The sequence below is a fragment of the Ranitomeya imitator genome, chromosome 5 (assembly GCF_032444005.1).
Source record: "Ranitomeya imitator isolate aRanImi1 chromosome 5, aRanImi1.pri, whole genome shotgun sequence".
NCBI lineage: Eukaryota > Metazoa > Chordata > Amphibia > Anura > Dendrobatidae > Ranitomeya > Ranitomeya imitator.
The window spans coordinates 176,962,310-176,987,771 of NC_091286.1; the positions used below are offsets into that span (position 1 = coordinate 176,962,310).

The 25,462-nt window shown below is 45.0% G+C and overlaps 1 protein-coding gene across 1 annotated transcript in view; it reads right to left on the bottom strand.

Annotated features, from left to right (window-relative positions):
- Positions 1 to 25,462, bottom strand: part of TULP4 (TUB like protein 4) — an 860,077-nt gene that overhangs the window by 448,749 nt on the left and 385,866 nt on the right. Inside the window, exon 6 of the mRNA XM_069769358.1 lies at positions 13,721 to 13,855. Within this exon, the coding sequence (XP_069625459.1) occupies positions 13,721 to 13,855 (135 nt within the window). The remainder of the gene's footprint in view (positions 1 to 13,720; positions 13,856 to 25,462) is intronic.

The window sequence follows — 25,462 nt, forward strand, 5'->3', positions numbered from 1 at the left end:
CTTATTTTGGATTTGTTGGATTTTGGCAAAAAGAAGGTAGAATAATTTCCTGAGAGCGGTGGAAATCCGATACGACCTTTGGAAGAAAGGAAGGGTCAAGGCGCAGTATTATAGAGTCATCTCAAATGGACAAGTATGGTTCTCTCATTGAGAGGGCCTGTAATTCTCCCACCCTCCTTGCTGAGGTAATGGCCACTACAAAAATTGTTTTATAAATCAGATTTTTCTGAGAGCAGGAGGATAATGGTTCAAAGGGTGGACCTGTAAGCCCTTGTAATACCAGATTCAGGTCCCATAATGGTACTGTTATTCGTTTTTAGGGTTCATCCTAGAAGCTGATATCATGAACCTCTTAATCCAGCGATGATTTGCCAGATCCTGATCAAATATTGAACTGAGGGCGGAGACTTGGACCTTTAGGGTGCTAGGCCTGAGGCCTATTTCTAAGCCTTTTTGCAGAAAGTCTAGAATTTGTGATAAATTCGGATTGAAGGGATCTGGTACTTCAGGAAGACAAAATTATGAGAATTTCTTCCAGATTTTATTGTATATAGCAATGGTTACCGGTTTCCTTGATTTTTGAAGTGTGGAAACCACTGCCTCTGATAGTCCTTTGGCTCTCAATACCTGGGCTTCAGTAGCAGATTCCATTTGTGGGCATCTAGGAGATGGATTGGTCCTTGAGAAAGAAGGTTTTCTTCCATCGGAAACTGGAACGGCCCATCCACCTGTAAATCCACTATCAGGTTGTACCAACTCCTCTTTGGCCACAACGGGGCTACCAACATAGTTGGTGTCTGTTCTTCCCGAACCTTCTGCAAGACTTTTGCCAATATCAGAATTGGTGGAAACGCATAGGCCAGCTGAAAATTCCATTTCTGTGCCAGTGCATCCACTCCTCTGGAGCAGTCTTTGGGGTTCAGGGAGAAGAAGGCTTCGACTTTCGCGTTTTGCCGCGATGCAAAGAGGTGGATTTCTGAAAGACCCCATTTGTTCACCAGCATCTCAAAACTTTGGATGCTCAAACACCATTCCCCGGGATGTATGTCCTGGCAGCTTAGATAATCTGCCAGAGTGTTGGATGAGCCTTTCAGGTGAACTGCCGTCAGGGATAACAGATGTCTTTCTGCCCAGGAGCATAGTCGGGCAGATATGTTCTTCAGGTTGTTGTTCTTTGAACTGCCCTGATGTCTGATGTGAGCCACCGTGGTCACATTGTCCAAATATATTCGAACGTGATGTCCCTTGATAAGATGACCCCCTACTAGAAGGGCTTCCTCTACAGCTTTTAGTTCTCTGTAGTTGGATGACTTCCTGCTTGTCGATTGGTCCCAGAGACCTTGAAAAGGGGTGTGAATTATCATGGCCCCCCAGCCCCTTTTGCTGGCATCTGTTGTAACCGTAGTCAGTGGGACTTGTGTCCAACTGACTCCCTTTTGTAAATTTTTTGGAGTTATCCACCACGCCAGGGAGGCCTTGACACGGCCCGGTGTGTACAACCTCTTGTTCAAAGAACTGGGATGACCGTCCCAAATCTGCAGGATATGTGCCTGAAGAATTCTGGAATGGGCTTGGGCCCATGGTACCGATTGGATGCAGGCTGTCATCGATTCTAGAAGAGACATGCCTTCTCTGATTGTAGGGGATCTGGTGTCTCTGAACGTCTTGACCATTGATAGTAGGGTCAGACGATGTTCCAATGGGAGGAAGGACATTTGTCTTGCAGAGTCCAGAAGAACTCCCAGGAATTTCCTGCATTTGGAGGGTCATAGGTGAGATTTTTCTAAATTCGGCACCCATCCAAGAGATGTCAAAATATCGAGAGTCTTTGATACATGAGACTCCAGGGTTTGTTTGGTGGGAGCCACTAACAAAAGGTCGTCTAGATACGGCACTATACAGACGCCTTGCCTCCGGATGAAGGAGACTACTTCCCCCATTATTTCGGAAAATACTCTTGGAGCAGAGGAGATTCCAAACGGAAGGACGTTGAACTGATAGTGCTCTATCAGACGTCCCTTCTGCACTGCAAATTTGAGATACTGGCGGTGTCTCTGGTGAATGGGGATGTGAAAGTATGCATCTTTCAAATCGATAGTGGCCATGAAGGAGTGCGGACTTATCAAGGGAATAGCATTTTTCACAGATTTCATCTTGAATCTTCGGTACTTGACATGCCGGTTGAGGCCCTCTAGATTTATAATAATACGGGACTCGCCCGATGGTTTGGGAACCAGAAACAGACGAGAGTAGTGTCCCTGATCCCTCTCTGATTCCGGAACCTGAGATATCACATTTGACATTTTTAGGGTCCTGAGACCTGACTCTAGAATGGACAAGTTTTTCAAGGAGGGAAGGGAGGTAATCTTTAGACCCCGTGGGGGGGATGAAATGAATTCTATTAGAAGACCCTCTTTGATGACGTTGAGGACCCAGGGGCAATTGGTGATGTTTTGCCACTGGGGTACAAAAATTGAGAGTCTCCCCCCCACCGGGTCGAAGTCACCGCTTCTCCTGTTGAGACTGCTGTTGCTGAGGGATAAGGATGTTTCTCCCCCCTCCCTTCGGGTAACTCCACCTCCCGGACTTGCCTTCCCCTCTCTGAGAGGTTTGGGCCTGAAAGGGACGAAAACACTTCTTTTTGGGAGTTTTTTGTTCTGGGAGGGCTGTTATGAAAGGTAATTCAGTACCACAATGGACATAGAGGTCAGCGCACATACAGTGACCTGGCAATAACCCAAAAAACAAGAACGAGCTCTGAGACGTGGGAACTCTGTTGACCGCAATCCCTAATCCTCTCCAACCACACTAAAGGCAGCCGTGGATTGCGCCTAACGCTGCCTATGCAACTCGGCACGGCCTGAGAAACTAGCTAGCCTGAAGATAGAAAATAAGCCTACCTTGCCTCAGAGAAATACCCCAAAGGAAAAGGCAGCCCCCACATATAATGACTGTGAGTTAAGATGAAAAGACAAACGTAGAGATGAAATAGATTTAGCAAAGTGAGGCCCAACTTTCTGAACAGAGCGAGGATAGGAAAGGTAACTTTGCGGTCAACACAAAACCCTACAAAAACCACGCAAAGGGGGCAAAAAGACCCTCCGTACCGAACTAATGGCACGGAGGTACACCCTCTGCGTCCCAGAGCTTCCAGCAAGCAGTAAAAAACAAATTGACAAGCTGGACAGAAAAAAACAGCAAACAAATAGCAAAGAGGAACTTAGCTATACAGAGCAGCAGGCCACAGGAACGATCCAGGAGGGAACAGGTCCAATACTAGAACATTGACTGGAAGCCAGGATCAAAGCACTAGGTGGAGTTAAATAGAGAAGCACCTAACGACTTCACCACATCACCTGAGGAAGGAAACTCAGAAGCCACAGTACCACTTTCCTCCACCAACGGAAGCTCACAGAGAGAACCAGCCTAAGTACCACAGGAGGGAGCTCTGCCACAGAATTCACAACAGAGGGCTTTCTTTTTATCGGTTGCCTTTTCCAAGATGTTATCCAGGTAAGGCCCGAAGACGTACTTACCATTAAACGGTATGGCGCACAATTTGGCCTTGGAGGTGATATCGCCAGACCACATTTTTAACCAAAGCGCCCTTCTAGCCGAATTAGTCTGTACTAATGACCTAGCAGCAATTCTGATAGTTTCCATAGAAGAATCTGCTAGAAAACCCGTGGCTCTAAGGAGACTGGGTAGAGATTCCAACAATTCAGCTCTAGACGTACCCTACACATGTTGATGCAATATTGGCTTTGAGGGCTACCGTTGATGTCTCCCACAATTTTTTCAATAGACTTTCTATTTTTTTGTCCATTGGGTCTTTTAATTGAGACGAGTCTTCGAACGGAAAAGCCGTTCTCTTAGCCACTCTTGCTACCTGTGAATCAACTTTAGGAACATCCCATTTGGCCAAATCCCCTTCTAAGGGGAATCTATGCTTCATCTCGGATGGAGTACTGAGACGTTTTTCAGGTAGTTCCCACTCTTGATGAATCATATCAGATATATTTGGGTGGATTGGGAACCCCACCCGTTTACCCTTGGTTATACCACCAAACATCTGGTCTTGTATGGACTGTGGTTCTGGCTCTTCCTCCAGCCTCATAGTGCTGCGTACGGCAGCCACCAAATCCTCAACCCAGTCTGAAGAGAAAAGATACTTCCTAGCTTCAGAGGTTATAGGGGACGTAGGTTCCTCCCGTCGACCCGAGGATGAGGCATATGAGAGGTCTGATTCAGATTCAGAATCCTCCTCCTGGATTTTTCTTTTTTTAGCTGGAGAGAGTGGCGGAGGGGGGAGGGGGAGGTAAAGGCCGCTAGGGAAGATTGCACCTCTTGCTTGACCAAAGAGCGGATTTCTTCTAGTAAAGAAGGTTGCTCTGCCCTGACAATCTTGTCAGTACAGGTCCTCCAGAGTTTTTTCACCCATAATGGTGGCAGCTTAATGTTACAGATGGCACACTTCTTTTTAGTAGTAGTTTTGGGGGCAAACTTTTCTCCATGCAATGAGAGGGGAGAGAGAGTCATGACTAATAATACCCCCAAGTCACTAACTAAGGACCCCTGTCCCTGCAGCACTTACTGTGGCAGGGGCAGCGCTGGGCTCTGCAAGAGCAGGGCAGGTACTGCTCTCCATGTCAGGACAGTCTTACCTGCGACGTTTTCTGGAAGGTTTTATGCTCTGCGGCATGTCCCTGCCCCCAGCGATTACGAAAAATCCTCCTCCCCTCCATGGTCCAGGGTGGAGGACGCCGTCCTGCACGAGACACCGCTGGCGGAAGTGCCTCCAGGGAGCGCAGAAAAGACCGGAAGTGACGGGCGCGATCACTTCCGGGTCGCCAGCGGCATGTGGAGGAGAGGAGACCGGAGAGCTCCAGGAGGACTCCGGTCAGGAACGCTAGCCTGCTTTGCCCTCACGGGGGCGCGGGAAGGCTAGGAACAGGTCCCGAGGACACCGCAGAGCGGCGGGAGCAGCATAAGGGGGAGGTAAGGTACGACCCCATGCTGCCCGGTATCATTAGGCCAGAGCCTGTGGAAACAGTAGTTACCGGCCACCACTGCATATGAAGTAAACCTCTCCTGTCCCATGGGGAACAGGAAAGACACTAGTGAGAGGGAGGTGGGAGGGCCTTTTAACCTCTCCATTTCCTGTTCCCCATTAGGGCAAAGAGGCAACCTCCATATGCTGTCGTGGAAGGTGACTAGAGAAAATCTCGCTGTACGGATGCCATACGAATTACATACAGAGGTTTACATGCGCAAAATACGCTGCCACACCCTGCCTATGGATGTCATACGAATCACTATTTTGGGAACATTTCTGCGTATTATGCATGTAAAATACAGACCGTATTTCCCTGCACTGAGTGTGACTCCAGCCTTACAGTCCTGAATTCAGCTTACCTCTGGGGGGGATCAGCAGCGCCAGTGGAGCGGAGTCACTGGTGCAGCAGTTCCGGTGGTGCTTGGTGGTGTGGGGGGCTCCGTCGGCATTTTGTGAAAGCTTGGAGCCCACGCACATCCATTGGTGGTCTCCAGGAAATCCCATCCCGTGTGGGACGAGATCTTGTTGCCGAGATCTCAATCTGCGCATGCGCCGTCTCTGGAGGCCATTTTCCCAGAGGCCAAAGCATCGAGGCAATAGAAGTGTGTGGGCCCCGGGCTTTCACAAAATGTCGGCGGAGCCCCCGCATCCGGATAGGAGTGAGATCATTGCCCTGCAACGTAGGACCAAAGGAAGAATAACCTGACTCCTGCTGCCACCTCGCTAATTGTAAGTACGGTATATTCCGAATATAAGATGCACACCCCTGCCTTCCCCAAAATTTTCTGGGGGAAAAAAGAGCGTCTTATAGTCCGAAAAATATGTTATATACAGTACAGACCAAAAGTTTGGACACCTCCTCATTTAAAGATTTGTCTGTATTTTCATGACTATGAAAATTGTACATTCACACTGAAAGGCATCAAAACTATGAATTAACACATGTGGAATTATATACTTAACAAAAAAGTGTCAAACCAATCTAATCAGTTTTTATGAAGAGATAAGCTATAGGCTGGACCACGGTGACCCATTGGACGTGGTATATCTCGATTTTTCCAAAGCGTTTGATACCATGCCGCACAAGAGGTTGGTACACAAAATGAGAATGCTTGGTCTGGGGGAAAATGTGTGTAAATGGGTTAGTAACTGGCTTAGTGATAGAAAGCAGAGGGTGGTTATAAATGGTATAGTCTCTAACTGGGTCGCTGTAACCAGTGGGCTACTGCAGGGGTCGGTATTGGGACCTGTTCTCTTCAACATATTCATTAATGATCTGGTAGAAGGTTTACACAGTAAAATATCGATATTTGCAGATGATACAAAACTATGTAAAGCAGTTAATACAAGAGAAGATAGTATTCTGCTACAGATGGATCTGGATAAGTTGGAAACTTGGGCTGAAAGGTGGCAGATGAGGTTTAACAATGATAAATGTAAGGTTATACACTTGGGAAGAAGGAATCAATATCACCATTACACACTGAACGGGAAACCACTGGCTAAATCTGACAGGGAGAAGGACTTGGGGATCCTAGTTAATGATAAACTTACCTGGAGCAGCCAGTGCCAGGCAGCAGCTGTCAAAGCAAACAGGATCATGGGGTGCATTAAGAGAGGTCTGGATACACGTCACCGCTCTGCTGTCCAGAATCCCAGAGTGCCTATCAGCCATATCCTCCTTCTTCTCCTCTCGCTTCCTCAAACTCAATGTGGACAAATCTGAACTCATCATCTTTCCTCCATCCCACAAATCTTCCTTACTTGACCTATCTATCGCAGTCAATGACATCATGCTTTCCCCTGTACCCGAAGTCCGCTGCCTCGGAGTAACCTTCGACTCTGCCCTGTCCTTCAAACCACACATCCAAGCTCTTTCCACCTCCTGTCGCCTCCAGCTCAAAAATATCTCCAGGATCCGTCCTTTCCTCAACCCCCAATCTACTAAAATGCTTGTGCACGCCCTCATCATTTCCCGCCTTGACTACTGCAACATCCTTTTCTGTGGCCTCCCTGCTAACACCCTTGCACCTCTCCAGTCCATCCTTAACTCTGCTGCCCGACTAATCCATCTCTCTCCTCGCTACTCCTCCGCTTCCCCCCTCTGCAAATCTCTTCACTGGCTCCCATTCCCTCAGCGTATCCAGTTCAAATTGCTAATACTGACCTACAAAGCCATCCACAACCTGTCTCCTCCATATATCTCAGAACTAATCTCTCGATATCTTCCCTCACGTGACCTCCGGTCCTCCCAAGACCTCCTTCTCTCCTCCACACTTATTCGCTCCTCATCCAATCGCCTCCAAGACTTCTCCCGAATATCCCCCATCCTCTGGAACTCTCTGCCCCAACACGTCCGACTATCAACCACAGTCGGATCCTTCAGACGGAACCTGAAAACTCATCTCTTCAGGAAAGCCTACAGCCTGCACTGACACCGCTGCTGCCTCATCACCATCGAAGCTACCGCCTCACCAACACCGGAGCTACCGCCTCACCAACACCGGAGCTCCTGCAACCCTCAACCTACTGTCTCCTTCCCCATAATCCTGTAGAATGTAAGCCCGCAAGGGCAGGGTCCTCGCCCCTCTGTATCAGTCCGTCATTGTTAGTTTGTTTACTGTAGGTGATATTTGTAACTTGTATGTAACCCCTTCTCATGTACAGCACCATGGAATCAATGGTGCTATATAAATAAATAATAATAATAATACACATGATGAGAGCATTATACTGCCTCTGTACAAATCCCTAGTTAGACCGCACATGGAGTACTGTGTCCAGTTTTGGGCACCGGTGCTCAGGAAGGATATAATGGAACTAGAGAGAGTACAAAGGAGGGCAACAAAATTAATAAAGGGGATGGGAGAACTACAATACCCAGATAGATTAGCGAAATTAGGATTATTTAGTCTAGAAAAAACACGACTGAGGGGCGATCTAATAACCATGTATAAGTATATAAGGGGACAATACAAATATCTCGCTGAGGATCTGTTTATACCAAGGAAGGTGACGGGCACAAAGGGGCATTCTTTGCGTCTGGAGGATAGAAGGTTTTTCCACCAACATAGAAGAGGATTCTTTACTGTTAGGGCGGTGAGAATCTGGAATTGCTTGCCTGAGGAGGTGGTGATGGCGAACTCAGTCGAGGGGTTCAAGAGAGGCCTGGATGTCTTTCTGGAGCAGAACAATATTGTATCATACAATTATTAGGTTCTGTAGAAGGACGTAGATCTGGGGATTTATTATGATGGAATATAGGCTGAACTGGATGGACAAATGTCTTTTTCGGCCTAACTATGTTACTATGTTACTATCATGCATAACTTTTTTTGTTAAGCCTTAAAGCTTACATACAGTGAAACCCAAATAAACCCCATAATTCTCAACACAGTTATCTTTTCCATAAGTTATGTAATCTATCTGTTTTCTATGTTTCTAAATGTGAAACAGACAAAAAGAGAGCCTAATTCAGGTGGGAATGTAGCCTAACTAAGGACTACAGGTAGCATCTACTGCATTATTGTATTACCTTTTCTTAGAGGGCTATCACTTTGGTGTTCTTTCCTTTACATATGCCTCAGGCCTTGACCTCCAGATCATTTCTGACCCTAGTAATACCTCTAGTAAGGCGTACTATGTTTTTTTTTGTGTGATTAAGATGGTGTTGTTAGTTGGCTTATAGAAAAAAGCCTAAAAGTTCACCAAAGAGCACTACATCAAATGGCAGAATACTGTCACTCCTCCACTCCCTTCCAAAAAAGGTACACTTCGGTACCTAAAGAGGAACTATCACATCCGAAAAGCTTAAAGAAGTTAAAGGAGCCAAAATGTAAAAACATTCACTCATATATAATATAAAATAATAAAAAAAAAAAATTCTAATTTTTTAGTAATAATAACTATTAAAGTTTTAAGAAGGAAAGACTGTCATTGGGCTCTTTGCTGTCTCATTACTTTGACTGCTGTGAGTTTCCAGTTACCGAACTAAGAGATACTACTATGTGGGGTCAATCTTGGTTACCCCAAGATATTAGGACCATCCATAATTTGCATAGTTTTAGGCGCTCGCTCAAAACACATTTGTTCAGAGCGGCCTATCACGTTCACTAATAAAAGTTATGTTATGTTTGTGTGTGTGTAGCCCATTCACTATCCCCATCTATTCCCCAACCCCTGAAGATGGCTGGACCATGATTGTAAATACATCATTGTAAATACACACCTGTACTTTGCATCTTCCCCACCTCATTGTAGATTGTAAGATCTCACGAGCAGGGTCGTCTTATTTTGCTTTAATTATTGTATTGTTAACGTTGTTACTTATGACTTTTGTGTTTGAAAACTGTTAAACTGTAAAGCGCAGCGGAATATGTTGGCGCTATATAAATAAAGATTATTATTATTATTATTGAAGGCATCAAAACTATGAATTAACACATGTGGAATTATATACTTAACAAAAAAGTGTGAAACAACTGAAAGTATGTCTTATAGTCTAGGTTCTTCAAAGTAGCCACCTTTTGCTTTGATGACTGCTTTACACACTCTTGGCATTCTCTTGATGAGCTTCAAGAGGTAGTCACCGGGAATAGTTTTCACTTCACAGGTGTGCCCTGTCAGGTGTAATATGTGGGATTTCTTGCCTTATAAAAGGGGTTGGGACCATCAGTTGTGTTGTGCAGAAGTCTGGTGGATACACAGCTGATAGTCCTACTGAATAGACTGTTAGAATTTGTATTATGGCAAGAAAAAAGCAGATAAGTAAAGAAAAACAAGTGGCCATCATTACTTTAATAAATGAAGGTTAGTCAGTCCAAAAAATTGGGCAAACTTTGAAAGTGTCCCCAAGTACAGTGGCAAAAACCATCAAGTGCTACAACGAAACTGGCTCACATGATGACCGCCCCAGGAAAGGAAGACCAAGAGTCACCTCTGCTTCTGAGGATAAGTTTATCCGAGTCACCAGCCTCAGAAATTGCAGGTTAACAGCAGCTCAGATTAGAGACCAGGTCAATGCCACACAGAGTTCTAGCAGCAGACACATCTCTACAACAACTGTTACGAGCAGAATTTGTGCAGCTTCATTGTAAACTTCATTGTAAAATAGCTGCTAGGAAACCACTGCTAAGGACAGGCAACAAGCAGAAGAGACTTGTTTGGGCAAAAGAACACAAGGAATAGACATTAGACCAGTGGAAATCTGTGCTTTGGTCTGATGAGTCCGAATTTGAGATCTTTGGGTCCAACCACCGTGTCTTTGTGCGACGCAGAAAAGGTGAATGGATGGACTCTACATGCCTGGTTCCCACAGTGAAGCATGGAGGATGAGGTGTGATGGTGTGGGGGTGCTTTGCTGGTGACACTGTTGGGGATTTATTCAAAATTGAAGACATACTGAACGAGCATGGCTACCACAGCATCTTGCAGCGGCATGCTGTTCCATCCGGTTTGCATTTAGTTGGACCATCATTTATTTTTCAACAGGACAATGACCCCAAACACACATCCAGGCTGTGTAAGGGCTATTTGACCAAGAAGGAGAGTGATGGGGTGCTATGCCAGATAACCTGGCCTCCACAATCAGTAGACCTGAACCCAATCAAGTTGGTTTGGGGTGAGCTGGACCGCAGAGTGAAGGCAAAAGGGCCAACAAGTGCTAAGCATCTCTGGGAACTCCTTCAAGATTGTTGGAAGACCTTTCCCAGTGACTACCTCTTGAAGCTCATCAAGAGAATGCCAAGAGTGTGCAAAGCAGTCATCAAAGCAAAAGGTCGCTACTTTGAAGAACCTAGAATATAAGACATATTTTCACTTGTTTCACACTTTTTGTTAAGTATATAATTCCACATGTGTTCATTCATAGTGTTGATGCCTTCAGTGTGAATGTACAATTTTCATAGTCATGAAAATACAGAAAAATCTTTAAATGAGAAGGTGTGTCCAAACTTTTGGTCTGTACTGTATATATTATTATCTATCCCTATCAGTATGTTTTGGGGTGTGGGAGGAAACTGGAGTAGCCTGAGGAAATCCATGCAAACAATGGGAGAACATACAAACACCTTGTAGATGTTGTCATTGATGGGATTTGAACCCAGGACCCCAGAGCTGCGAGGCTGCAGTGCTAACTACTAAGCCACACATTTACTGAAAAGCGCACAATAGCAGGTGTGTCCTTGTCTATCAATCATCAGTCAATTGCGTGATTGTCCTGATGAATGGAGGCATTGTGTACTGATCTTTGACAAATTGGCGGCAGTAGTGGGTTACATGTGTGATCCTCCAGCTGTCCATTGACCATTGTCAATTGATGGCAAAGGCGGGATTCTCTGCTTGATCCCCTGGCTGGTCCCCGACAGTATGGGGTTGCTAATTTTAACAATTAGGACACACCATTTTACTGCCCAAATGTCTTTTTGCAACAACATGTCAAAAGTCCATAATAATAATAATAATAATAATAATCTTTATTTTTATATAGCGCTAACATATTCCGCAGCGCTTTACAGGTTGCACACATTATCATCACTGTCCCCGATTGGGCTCACAATCTAGAATTCCTATCAGTATGTCTTTGGAATGTGGGAGGAAACCGGAGTGCCCGGAGGAAACCCACGCAAACACGGAGAGAACATACAAACTCTTTGCAGATGTTGTCCTGGGTGGGATTAGAACCCAGGACCCCAGCGATGCAAGGCTGTTGTGCTAACCACTGCGCCACCGTGCTGCCCAATAATGGCTTATCCATGTGGTTAGCAACATGTTAAGGTCCAAAGTTTAAAAATGCTATTATTTCCTACGTATAATGCATAATTTATATAATTCAGGCAAGATAAACTATATCCTTGATATTAAATATGTCTTAATTTTAACAGGTCTATTATTGTGACAGATTTTCTTTAAATTCTCATTACATCTTGATTTTGCATTCAGTAATTTACTATGCTCTTATACTGCTATTAACTTACACTGCATGGAAAGAAAAGTCAAACATAATAAGCTTTGAGGAAAAAAAATGTCTAAATCTACCGTATATACTCGAGTATAAGCCGACCCGAGTATAAGCCGACCCCCCTAATTTTGCCACAAAAAACTGGGAAAACTTATTGACTCGAGTATAAGCCTAGGGTGGAAATGCAGCATTTACCGGTGAATTTCAAAAATAAAAATAGATCATTATTTCCCCATAGCTGTGCCATATAGTGCTCTGCACCGTTCATATTGCCCCATATCTGTGCCCCATATATGCTCTGCACCGTTCATTTTTGCCCAATATCTGTGCCCCATACAGTGCTCTGCACCGTTCATATTGCCCCATAGATGCTGCACAGATGCCCCATAGTGCTCTGCACCGTTCATATTGCCCCATAGATGCTGCACAGATGCCCCATATAGTGCTCTGCAGCATTCATTGTGCCCCATAGATGCTGCACAGATGCCCCATATAGTGCTCTGCAGCGTTCATTGTGCCCCATAGATGCTGCACAGATGCCCCATATAGTGCTCTGCACCGTTCATTGTGCCCCATAGATGCTGCACAGATGCCCCATATATTGCTCTGCAGCGTTCATTGTGCCCCATAGATGCTGCACAGATGCCCCATATAGTGCTCTGCAGCGTTCATTGTGCCCCATAGATGCTGCACAGATGCCCCATATATTGCTCTGCAGCGTGCATTGTGCCCCATAGATGCTGCACAGATGCCCCATACAGTGCTCTGCAGCGTTCATTGTGCCCCATAGATGCTGCACAGATGCCCCATATAGTGCTCTGCAGCGTTCATTGTGCCCCATAGATGCTGCACAGATGCCCATATAGTGCTCTGCAGCGTTCATTGTGCCCCATAGATGCTGCACAGATGCCCCATATAGTGCTCTGCACCGTTCATTGTGCCCCATAGATGCTGCACAGATGCCCCATATAGTGCTCTGCAGCGTTCATTGTGCCCCATAGATGCTGCACATAAATCTGTGCCATGGCCGCTGCTGCTGCAATAAAAAACAAACAAACACATACTCACCTCTCTTGATTGCAGCTCCCAGCGTCTCGTTCCGGCGTCTCCCCGCTCTGACTGATCAGGCAGAGGGCGCCGCGCACACTATATGCGTCATCGCGCCCTCTGACCTGAACAGTCAGAGCGCAGACGCCGGGAAGATGGAGCGGCGCCCGGCGGCTGGAATGTGGACAGGTAAATATAACATACTCACTTAGTCCCAGCGATCCTTGCGCTGTCCCTGCCTTCCTCCCAGTCTTCTGTGCTGCAGCCTCTTCCTCTATCAGCGGTCACCGGCACCGCTGATTAGAGAAATGAATAGGCGGCTCCCCCCACGTGACCGCTGAAGAGGGGAAGAAGCTGCAGCACAGAAGACGGGGAGGAAGGCAGGGACAGCGCGAGGATCGCTGGGACTAGGTAAGTATACCTCAGCGCCCTCACCCCCCGACCGCATCGCTACCGTGACTCGAGTATAAGCCGAGAGGGGCACTTTCAGCCCAAAAATTTGGGCTGAAAATCTCGGCTTATACTCGAGTATATACGGTAATTTACCAGATGAAGAATTATTTCCAATAGGTGTCATCAATTGCATTAAAGGAAAATGACTTCCAGTTATAACTTTTGGAAAATTGAAGAATGAAAACAAATGTAAGCAATGTTACTACCTTTCAATCCTGAGCGAATGATGGTTGGTGACAGGTCATCATAGTTGTTCATCAAGCTTATATCTCCAGATGTAAATCCAACAGTAAGTAGCGGCTTGATATTCTCCACTGGGATGGGATATGCAGAAGGGCCATCTACAATGTTCAATCAATGCAAAGTAAGCAGGAAACTAATAATGCAATCAAAATAATGAGAATACAACAGACAATACGCTGTGCACCATGACATCTTGCTGAACTATCATTATACCAGGTACATAAACTAATAATCCTTTCCCCCGGCCTCTTTTACTGATTATATGAGCTGCTAATATTATGCAATACTGGTCTGCATTAGATAAAAGTACAAAAGTAAACCAAACCTTTGTTGTAACTAACTCACGTACCCAGCTCATGCAAATATTGAGTGGAGGAGATGAAAATAGAATAAAGTCTTGTCCTTTATTGGTGCATCATAAAAACAAGCTGACGTGTTTCAGGCAATACTGCCCTTAGTCATAATAAAAAACATGCTACAACACAATATGTAAAGGCACATAATATAAGGCTACAAACAATCACAATACATGTCAATTAACATTATACCAAACACCTGAATACCTGGTGGAAGAAGTCGCACACCCAGCCCAACCTGAGTGTTACACAATTATTTTAGCCCCTAAATCTATATACAATATTGCAAATACAAATATTAAAAATACAACAATATCATTCCTCAATATATATATATACACACACATATGAATAAACCACATATCTTTATTACATTTATACATGAAAGCATCACTTAATAAAAGTACATCAGATCTGTTTTATAATTCCGTCCTTTGGGGAAGCAAGTGTCTAATTTTAAGATCCAAGCTGCTTCTCTGGCTCACAAAGTAGATACTGTGTCCCCTCATCTGACTGCCCTCTTTATTTGTTCAATGGCAGTTACTCTCATAGAAGTAATTTTACCACCATGAACCTTCTTGAAGTGTCTGGACACTCCTTAGGGCTCATCTCCACTTGTGTGAGAAAAAAACGGTCCGATCTACGGACCGAAAAAACTGATGTAACGTCTGCGAGTGCCATGCGAGTGCCATGCGAGTGTCATGCGATTTTTTTATCGCAACATCCGTATGACATCCGTATTGCTGTCCGATTTTTACGCACCCGTGTCCTTTGAAAAGCCGGTAATTCAGCGCAGAGTACAGTAAAATCACACTGACAGGTTAGATTAGAGTAGATATATACACATAGAATAGGTATATATACATATATATGTCAGGGAGACACCTATATATATATATTTATATTTAATGCAGCGCTAGATAGCTTTAAAGCTGGTAATTCAATTACCGGCTTTTGCTTTCTCCTTCCTAAACCCGACATGATTTGAGACCTGGTTTACATACAGTAAACCATCTCATATCACCATTTTTTTTGCATATTCCACACTACTAATGTCAGTAGTGTGTATATGCAAAATTTGGGCGTTCTAGCTATTATATTTAAGGGTTAAATGGTGGAAAAAATTGGCTCCCGCGCAATTTTCTCCGCCAGAGTAGTAAAGCCAGTGACTGGGGGCAAATATTAATAGCCAGGAGAGGGTCCATGGTTATTGGCCCCCCCCCTGGCTAAAAACATCTGCCCCCAGCCACCCCAGAAAAGGCACATCTGGAAGATGCGCCTATTCTGGCACTTGGCCACTCTCTTCCCATTCTCGTGTAGCGGTGGGATATGGGGTAATGAAGGGTTAATGCCACCTTGCTATTGTAAGGTGACATTAAGCCTAATTAATAATGGAGAGGCGTCAATTATGACACCTATCCATTATTAATCCAATTGAATGAAAGGGTTAAAAAAAACACACACACATTATTCAAAATTATTTTAATGAAATAAAAACAAAGGTTGTTGTAATATTTTATTTAACGCCCAATCCAATCACTGAAGACCCTCGTTCTGTAAAAGAAAAAACATAATAAACCAACAATATACTTACCTTCCGCAGATCTGTAAAGTCCAACGATGTAAATCCTTCTGAAGGGGTTAAAATATTTTGCAGCCAGGAGCTTTGCTAATGCAATGCTACTCCTCCCTGCAAAACCCCGGAGAATGAAGCTAAATATAGATCAATGAGCTATATTTAGCTTCATTTGCGGTGAGGCGTCCTCTGCTGGCTGTTCATAGATCGTGGGAACTTTCCTAGAAAGCCTGGGAGCTTTCAAGGAAAGTTCCCACGATCTAGGAACAGCCAGCAGAGGGCGCCTCACCGCAAATGAAGCTAAATATAGCTCATTGATCTATATTTAGCTTAATTCTCCGGGGTTTTGCAGAAATGAGCAGCCTGCATTAGCGGAGCTCGTGTCTGCAAAATATTTTAACCCCTTCAGATGGATTTACATCGTTGGACCTTACGGATCTGCGGAAGGTAAGTATATTGTTGGTTTATTATGTTTTCCTTTTACAGAACGAGGGTCTTCAGTGATTGGATTGGGCGTTAAATAAAATATTACAACAACCTTTGTTTTTATTTCATTAAAATAATTTTTAATAATGTGTGTGTGTTTTTTTAACCCTTTCATTCAATTGGATTAATAATGGATAGGTGTCATAATTGACGCCTCTCCATTATTAATTGGGCTTAATGTCACCTTACAATAGCAAGGTGGCATTAACCCTTCATTACCCCTTATCCCACCGCTACACGGGAATGGGAAGAGAGTGGCCAAGTGCCAGAATGGGCGCATCTTCCAGATGTGCCTTTTCTGGGGTGGCTGGGGGCAGGTATTTTTAGCCAGGGGGGGCCAATAACCATGGACCCTCTCCAGGCCATTAATATTTGCCCCCAGTCACTGGCTTTACTACTCTGGCGGAGAAAATTGCACGGGAGCCCATGCCAATTTTTTCCGCCATTTAACCCTTAAATATAATAGCTAGAACGCCCAAATTTTGCATATACACACTACTAACATTAGTAGTGTGGAATATGCAAAAAAATGGTGATATGAGATGGTTTACTGTATGTAAACCAGGTCTCATATCATGTCGGGTTTAGGAAGGAGAAAGCAAAAGCCGGTAATTGAATTACCAGCTTTAAAGCTATCTCACGCTGCATTAAATATAAATATATATATATAGGTGTCTCCCTGACATATATATATGTATATATACCTATTCTATGAGTATATATCTACTCTCATCTAACCTGTCAGTGTGATTTTACTGTACTCTGCGCTGAATTGCCGGCTTTTATAAGGACACGGGTGCGTAAAAATCGGACAGCACTCGCATGGTGCGAGTGCTGTGCGTTTTTTTTCTCGCACCCATTGACTTGCATTGGCGAGTCTCGTCCGAGAATCTCAGCAATACGCAGCATGCTGCGATTTTTTTCTCAGCCGACAGATTTTTCTCAGTCCGTTTTCGGCTGAGAAAAAAATCGCTAATGGAATGTCACCTATTGATTAACATTGGTCCGAGTGCAATCCGATTTTTTATCGGATTGCACTCGTCCATTTTTCTCACAAGTGGAGATGAGCCCTTACAAAGAGCGTTTATCATTGCTGTTACCAGTAGCGGCTCCTGATACATGTTGTTTAATTCTCTGCTTTCATTTGCGTGTGGTTGATCCAACATATTGCACATTACATGCCTGACATCAAAACCACAAAAAGAGGACTTGAAAATTATCCAAAAAATCTATAAAAAAACTACTAAGAAAAAGGCAGAGACGCTTACCTGCCCAGGCCTCAAACCAAATGCACTAAGGCTACGTGCACACGTTACGGAAAGTCCTGCAGATTTTTCTGGGCTGATTTTGGTAAATCCGCAAGTAAACAACACTGCGGATTACCGCGGATTTGACGCAATGTTTTTGAGGATTTTGTGCGGATTTCACATGCGGCTTTTCACCTGTGGATTCCCATTATGGAGCAGGTGAAAACCGCTGCGGAATCCGCACAAAGTATTGACATGCTGCGGAATAAACAACGCTGCATTTCCGCGCGTTTTTTTTTCGCAGCATGTGCACTGCAGATTTTGTTTTCCATAGGATTACATGGTACTGTAAACTCATGGAAAAAAGCCGCGAATCCACAGCGGCCAATCCGCTGCAGATCTGCCGCAAAATCCGCAGCGTATGTACATACCCTAACAGGGCGCAGTGGACCCAATTAAAAATGGTGGCTACACAGGTGCAGTAAAACCGATGAGACAGCCAGCCTACAATCAGGGATTGGCCGTTTGGTACACCATTGCACAAAATTATACAGTCTGTATGCAGCAAGGTTCACACACAGGAGATGCAGAGCATCTGGCTCACAGCCTATTAACCCCTTCATGACATTGTGATTTTTCGTTTTTCCGTGTTCGTTTTTCACTCCTCTCCTTCCCAGAGCCATAATTTTTTTATTTTTCCGTCAATATGGCCATGTGAGGGCTTATTTTTTGCGGGACGAGTTGTACATTTGAACGACATACATCATTGGTTTTAGCATGTTGTGTACTAGAAAACGGGGAAAAAAATTCCAAGTGCGGTGAAATTGCAAAAAAAGTGCAATCCCACACTTGTTTTTTGTTTGGCTTTTTTGCTAGGTTCACTAAATGCTAAAACTGACCTGCCATTATGATTCTCCAGGTCAGTACGAGTTCATAGACACCTAACATGACTAGGTAATTTTGTACCTAAGTGGTGAAAAAAAATTCCAAACTTTGCTAAAAAAAAAAAAAAAAAAAAAATGGCGCCATTTTCCGATACCCGTAGCGTCTCCATTTTTCATGATCTGGGGTCAGTTGAGGGCTTATTTTTTGCGTGTCGAGATGACGTTTTTAATGATAGCATTTTGGTGCTGAGACGTTCTTTTGATCGCCCGTTATTGCATTTTAATGCAATGTCACAGCGACCAAAAAAACGTAATTCTGGCGTTTTGCATTTTTTTCTCACTACGCCGTTTAGTGATCAGGTTAATGCTTTTTTTTAATTGATAGATCGGGCGATTCTGAGCGCGGCAATACCAAATATGTGTAGATTTGATATTTTTTTATTGATTTATTTTGATTGGGGCGAAAGGGGGGTGATTTAAACTTTTATATTTTTTTTATTTTTTTCACATTTTTTTTAACTTTCTTTTTTTACTTTTGCCATGCTTCAATAGCCTCCATGGGAGGCTAGAAGCAGGCATCGCACGATCGGCTCTGCTACATAGCAGCGATCATCAGATTGCTGCTATGTAGCAGAATTGCAGGTGTGCTGTGAGCGCCGACCACAAGGTGGCGCTCACAGCTGCCGAGGATCAGTAACCATAGAGGTCTCAAGGACCTCTATGGTTACTATTCTGAAGCATCGCCGACCCCCGATCATGTGACGGGGTCGGCGATGACGTCATTTCCGGCCGCCTGGCCGGAAATGGTAGTTAAATGCCGCTGTCTGCGATTGACAGCGGCATTTAACCCCTTAAGCCCCGGGGGTGGTTTGCACGTTAATGACCGGGCCAATTTTTACAATTCTGACCACTGTCCCTTTATGAGGTTATAACTCTGGAACGCTTCAACGGATCTTGGCGATTCTGACATTGTTTTCTCGTGACATATTGTACTTCATGATAGTGCTAAAATTTCTTTGATATTACCTGCGTTTATTTGTGAAAAAAATTGAAATTTGGCGAAAATTTAGAAAATTTCGCAATTTTCCAACTTTGAATTTTTATGCCCTTAAATCACAAAGATATGTCACGCAAAGTACTTAATAATTAACATTTCCCACATGTCTACTTTACATCAGCACAATTTTGGAAACAAATTTTTTTTTGTTAGGGAGTTATAAGGGTTAAAAGTTTACCAGCAATTTCTCATTTTTACAACAAAATTTACAAAACCATTTTTTTTAGGGACCACCTCACATTTGAAGTCACATTTAGGGGTCTATATAGCAAAAAATACCCCAAAGTGACACCATTCTAAAAACTGCACCCCTCAAGCTGATCAAAACCACATTCAAGAAGTTTATTAACCCTTCTGGTGCTTCGTGAGAGCTAAAGCAATGTTGAAGGAAAAAATGAAAATTTAACTTTTTAGTCATGAAACGATCTTTTAGCAACAATTTTTTTTATATTCCCAAAGGTAACAGGAGAAATTGGACTGCTAAAGTTGTTGTCTAATTTGTCCTGAGTACGCTGATACCCCAATATGTGGGGGGGAACCACTGTTTGTGCGCATGGCAGGGCTCAGAAGGAAAGGAGCGCCATTTGACTTTTTCAAGCTAAAATTAGCTGTAATTGAGATCGGACTCCATGTCGCGTTTGGTGAGCCCCTGATGTGCCTAAACAGTGGAAACCCCCCACAAGTGACCCCAATTTGGAAACTAGACCCCCTAAGGAACTTGTCTAGATGTGTGGTGACAACTTTGAACCCCCAAGTGTTTCACTAAAGTTTATAACGCCCGGGTGTGAAAATAAAAAATCCTATTTTTTGTCCACAAAAATGATCTTTTAGTCCCCAATTTTTTAATTTCCCAAGAGTAACAAGACAAAATTGGACCATAAAAGTTGTTGTCCAATTTGCCCTGAGTACGCTGGTACCCCACATGTGGGAGAAAAACTCTTTGGGCACACGTTGGGGCTCAAAAGGGAAGTACTGACGTTTTTGAATGCAGACTTTGATGGAATCGTCTGCGGGCATCATGTTCCGTTTGCACAGCCCCTGATGTGCCTAAACAGGAAAAAAACCCACAAGTGACAACATTTTGGAAAGTAGACCCCCAGAGAACTTACCTAGATGTGCCAACTTTGGAATTATTCTATTTCCTGGAAAGTAAATTAGTAGTGCATGGAGGTGTGGTACAATTTAAAGCAATCCTTCATACACAGGCCAGGTTTGTCAGGGCAGGTGTCGCATTGATAGATGGTGTCCCTTTGAATTCCTCTTTTGTACCACACTCGGCACCTTATTTGCGGCTTATCTATTCTATCAGTTGGTGGGACCACCCCAGGAAAATGCTGGCCTGGTACGATACGTGCACCTTCAGTTCCAGAAGTACTGGGGCCCGCTCCTGCCTTCGTGCCAAACATCAGGGCCTTAACCACTACCTCCTGGAAATGAAGGTACGACGTATCGGTGTTGCGTGCACATCGTGACAGCAGGAAAGCGTTAAGCATTGCCATTTGTACGATGTGCACGGACAGCTTTTTGGACCAAACCCTGGCCTTTCTCAAAGCACTGTACGGTTGGAGGAGTTGATCGGAGAGATCAACGCCCCCCATTTTTTTGTTGTACCCAAGTACACAGTCCGGTTTGAAGACCTGTGCAGAGGTACCCCGAACAGTGCTGAGGGCGCTGCCATCACCGTGTATGGTGGTCAACAGAAGGACATCCCTTTTGTCCTTGTACTTGACAACCAGCAGGCGGTCGCTACATTGGGCTTTGATCTCACCTTTTCTGAGAATCTGCCCAAGTAGCATCTTCGGGAGGCCTCTCTGATTTTTGCGGACAGTACCGCAGGCTGCGGTACCTCGCGCAAAGAGAGATTTGTAGAGTGGGATGCTGGAATAAAAGTTATCGGTATAGAGGTGATAACCTTTATCCAGCAGTGGGTGCACCAAATCCCACACAATTTTCCCACTCACTCCCAGGATAGAAGGACACTCAGGCGGTTCAATCCTGCTGTCCTTCCCTTCGTAGACTCTAAAGCTGTGGGTGTACCCTGAGGTACTCTCACACAGCTTGTAGAGTTTGATTCCGTACCTGGCCCTCTTGCTGGGCAGGTATTGACGGAATCCGAGCCGCCCCTTAAAATGAATTAAGGACTCATCCACGCAGATGTCCCTTTGAGGCACGTACACTTCTGCAAACTTTTTGTTGAAGTGTTCGATGACCGGTCGAACTTTGAACAGACGGTCAAAGTTGGGGTCATCTCGTGCGGGACACCGTGCATTATCGTTGTAATGCAGGAACTTATGGATGGCCTCGAAACGCATCCGGGACATGACCAATCTGAATACTGGAGTGTTATATAAAATATCCACACTCCAATATTGCCGAAGTTCAGGCTTCTTCAGAATCCCCATATGGAGGACCAGGCCCCAAAACTGCATCATTTCAACTGCGTCTACAGGAGACCAGTTAGAATATGATGAACCCAAGTTTTGGTCCAAAAATTGCCGAGCATACACATTAGTTTGCTCCACCATGAGGTTGACGAAAGCCTCAGAGAAAAAGACTTTGAAAAAGTCTAGTTCTGTGAGGCCGGTGGTGTCAAACTTGATTCCTGATTCTGCCACAAAATCAGGAATCAGTGGCTCGTAATTTTCGGGGGGTGTGGTCCATATGGGATCCACAGTGGGGTGTGCTGGTTCGTCTTCAGCAATGGTGGGCGCTTCATCTTCATCAAAGATGGGCCTAGCCTCATCTTCTGTCCTGCGGCGTCTGCGTGGCGGTTCCGCAGGGCCGGAAGAGGAAGATGAGGAGTGGGAAGAGGATGAGGAAGAATCAGAAAAATAAAGAAAAGTAGGATCCTCTCCCTCGCTATCAGTGTCGGAGGCAAGGAAAGCATATGCCTCCTCCACTGAATAGCGCTGTTGGGACGAACGGGACGAGCGGGACATTTTTTTGTAAGTGTGGTGCTTGGGTGTACTTTATTGGTAACTATGTGTAAGTGTGGGGGGATAGTGCTTGGTGCAAACTACTCTGAAAAGAAAAAGCTAAAGGAAAAAAAAATACCTGTGAAAGAAAAGTATAAAACAGCAGGCCCTAGCTCTGATAAGTGAACCGCGTCACTTACCAAAGTTTGGCGGCTGCTGGGTGTGTGAACGGGGATGTGAAAAAAAAAAAAAAACGCAGGCACAAGAGCTCTGATAAATGAACCGCATCACTTATCAAAGTTTAGTGGCTGCTGGGTGTGTGAACGGGGATGTGAAAAAAAAACCCGTAGGCACGAGAGCTCTGATAAATGAACCGCGTCACTTACCAAAGTTCAAGGGAATGGAGCACACTCAGCAAATCAGGTGGTGCAGGCTGTACTTGTAAAGAACCCAATACCAGTCAAATAAACGATAAAACAGCCGCACTCTCTTGGGTTATAGCTTGCAAAGTGGTGTATTTATTCACATGTGTTTGACATTCAAATATATGTACACATACAGCAGGATAAGAAAAAAAGTGACGTTTCGACCCAATTCCGGGTCTTTCTCAAACTGAGTAGCTGATACTGTTTGAAAGTTTGAAATTAGGTCCCAAAAAGGGCTCCTCTAAGTGTGGCGCTGGGGTATCCTGCTTCCTGGAAGTCACACACTTCCACAAGGCCCAGCAAGATAGGATCTGGCTGTGTGACTGCTCAGCAGGACTCCCTCAGCTAGAGTGAGGACCCCTGCAGAGCGGTCACACAGGTCACCTGCAGGTGATAGACAGGTCACAGAGCGGTCACACCGCTGCTGTGAGCTGTCATTGGTGGGATCGAATGATAACATCGATCCCACCAATCCCTGCAGGGCTTGGTGACCATGGCAACTGCCTAGGATCCCTCTGATCCTAGGCAGGTCACTGCCAGGTCACCAGCAAGGCACACAGCAGTCACAACATGACCGCCGCTGTGCCCTGTGATTGGCGCGATCGTTGATCGCGCCAATCAGCTCCTGCAGGCCCTGCAGGGCCTGCACTAGTCACTGGCCTGGGATCGGTGCCATTGCAGCACCGATCCAGGCCGCTACAGCAGGGGGTATGGGAGCAGGGGACAGCAGGGGGCAGGGAACAGCCGGGCACGGGGCAGGGAACAGCCGGGCACAGCGCGGTAATACCGCCGCTGTGCCCTGTGATTGGCGCGATCGTCGTTCGCGCCAATCAGCTCCTGCAGGCCCTGCTGGGCCTGCACTAGGCTCTGGCCTACGATCGGTGCTATTGCAGCACCGATCCAGGCCAGTACAGCAGGGCACAGCGGCGGTAATACCGCCGCTGTGCCCTGCGATTGGCGCGATCGATACGATCGGCGATCGCGCCAATCCGGGGGAGTTTTGCCAGGCACCGGCCCTAGGATCGAGTACATCGGTACTCGATCCTAGCCTGCGACCTCATTGTTTCAGCCGCTCCGATTGGCTGAAACAATGAGGAACGCTGTGATTGGCTGTTCAGAATTGAACAGCCAATAACAGCGATCCAGATGCCTAGGGGGCGAAGCCATGCCCGGGGATGTCGGCGCCATCTTCCTCCAGGTAAGATGGCGCCGGAAATTTAATGCAATCACCGCGACTTAAGTCGCGATGTCGCATTAAACACTATGATGTACTATCCCGTCACTGGGAATTAAGTCCCAGGTCACCTCGACGGGATAGTACGTCATATGGGATTAAGGGGTTAACTAGTTAATAGGTGCGGGCAGATCGCGATTCTGCCCGCGCCTATTACGGGCACATGTCAGCTGTTCAAAACAGCTGACATGTCCCGGCTTTGATGCGGGCTCACTGCGGAGCCCTGCATCAAAGCAGAAGATCTGACCTCGGACGTACTATCCCGTCTGAGGTCAGAAAGGGGTTAATGACGCCTATACTCTTAGATCATGCGGGCTGCCCAGTGCTAACTAAAATGCATCCTGTCTGAACAGAGGCAACAGTTTAAAGAGTCATCTGGGCCCAACTGCACCGTGAAAAGATATAAAGTGCAAAAAACACATAGCAATATATGTGAGGTGTTAGTTAATATTCTGGCCAAAATACGGAAGCTCACAACCCACGTCACGGGTCCTCACGCTTGTAAGTCCTGCTATGACATCAAAACCACAAAAAGAGGACTTGAAAATCCTCCAAAAACACAGGGGAACAATTTGAAAAAAAATTTCTGTTGAGTTAGGTTTTTGAGTTGATTTATACTAAAATTGGCATGCTGATTCCAAAAATGTAGTCCGTTTATTTTTAGCACATCAAGTTTTTCCTACACAACTTACCTGCCAGAGAAGCAAAATTGCACTGATATCTGTAATAAGACTTGTTATCTGATTACAATTCGACTCATATAGAGCTACGTGGCAACTTGTAAGAGTAGTCACAACTTTGTCATGCCTATTTCTTATATATTTCATTTTTTGTTCATATTTGTACTATTTAAAAAAACAAAAACACTTTTTAGGTACAGTAGTTTACATAGTTTTGAGAAGACAAAAATCCTATAGTTCAAAAACTTGACGTGATAGAGAAAAACTGAGATCATTTCTGGATTCAGCATCCAAAAATTAATTAAGAACAGTTGTCTGACCTAACTCTTAAAAAATTGTGTTCCCCAGTAAAATCTATAAAAAACACCAAGCAATGGTCACACACACAGGAGATGCAGAGCATCTGGCTCACAGCCTATTAGTGAGCTTCCATATTTTGAAGACAGCTGGGGAGGGGGATCAGCGGGTCACAGGAGACAGCAACTGCAGCTAAATCCTGTGCCCGCTGCAAAAAGGAAAAATGAATATTCAGTGCGCTGGCAATGAGTATTCATTTCTAGTAAAGCAAGGGCAGTTACAGCCGCAGCTGGTGGGCTATCACGGGTGCCCGCTCATTAACTGCTTTCTGACAGTTGACGGAATAGAATGTCAGCTGGCAGTATCGCCGCTTTGAGGTGGGCTCCGCAACATGTCAGCTGTTTTCCAAACGCGATCCGCCAGCGCCCATTAACTAGTTAAATGCCGCTGTCAACTCTGACAGCCGCATCTAACAAGCGCTGCTGGCCGTGCGGCTGGAAGTACTCGCACTGCTGTCCCCTGCCACGTGATCGGGGGGTCATCGGTGC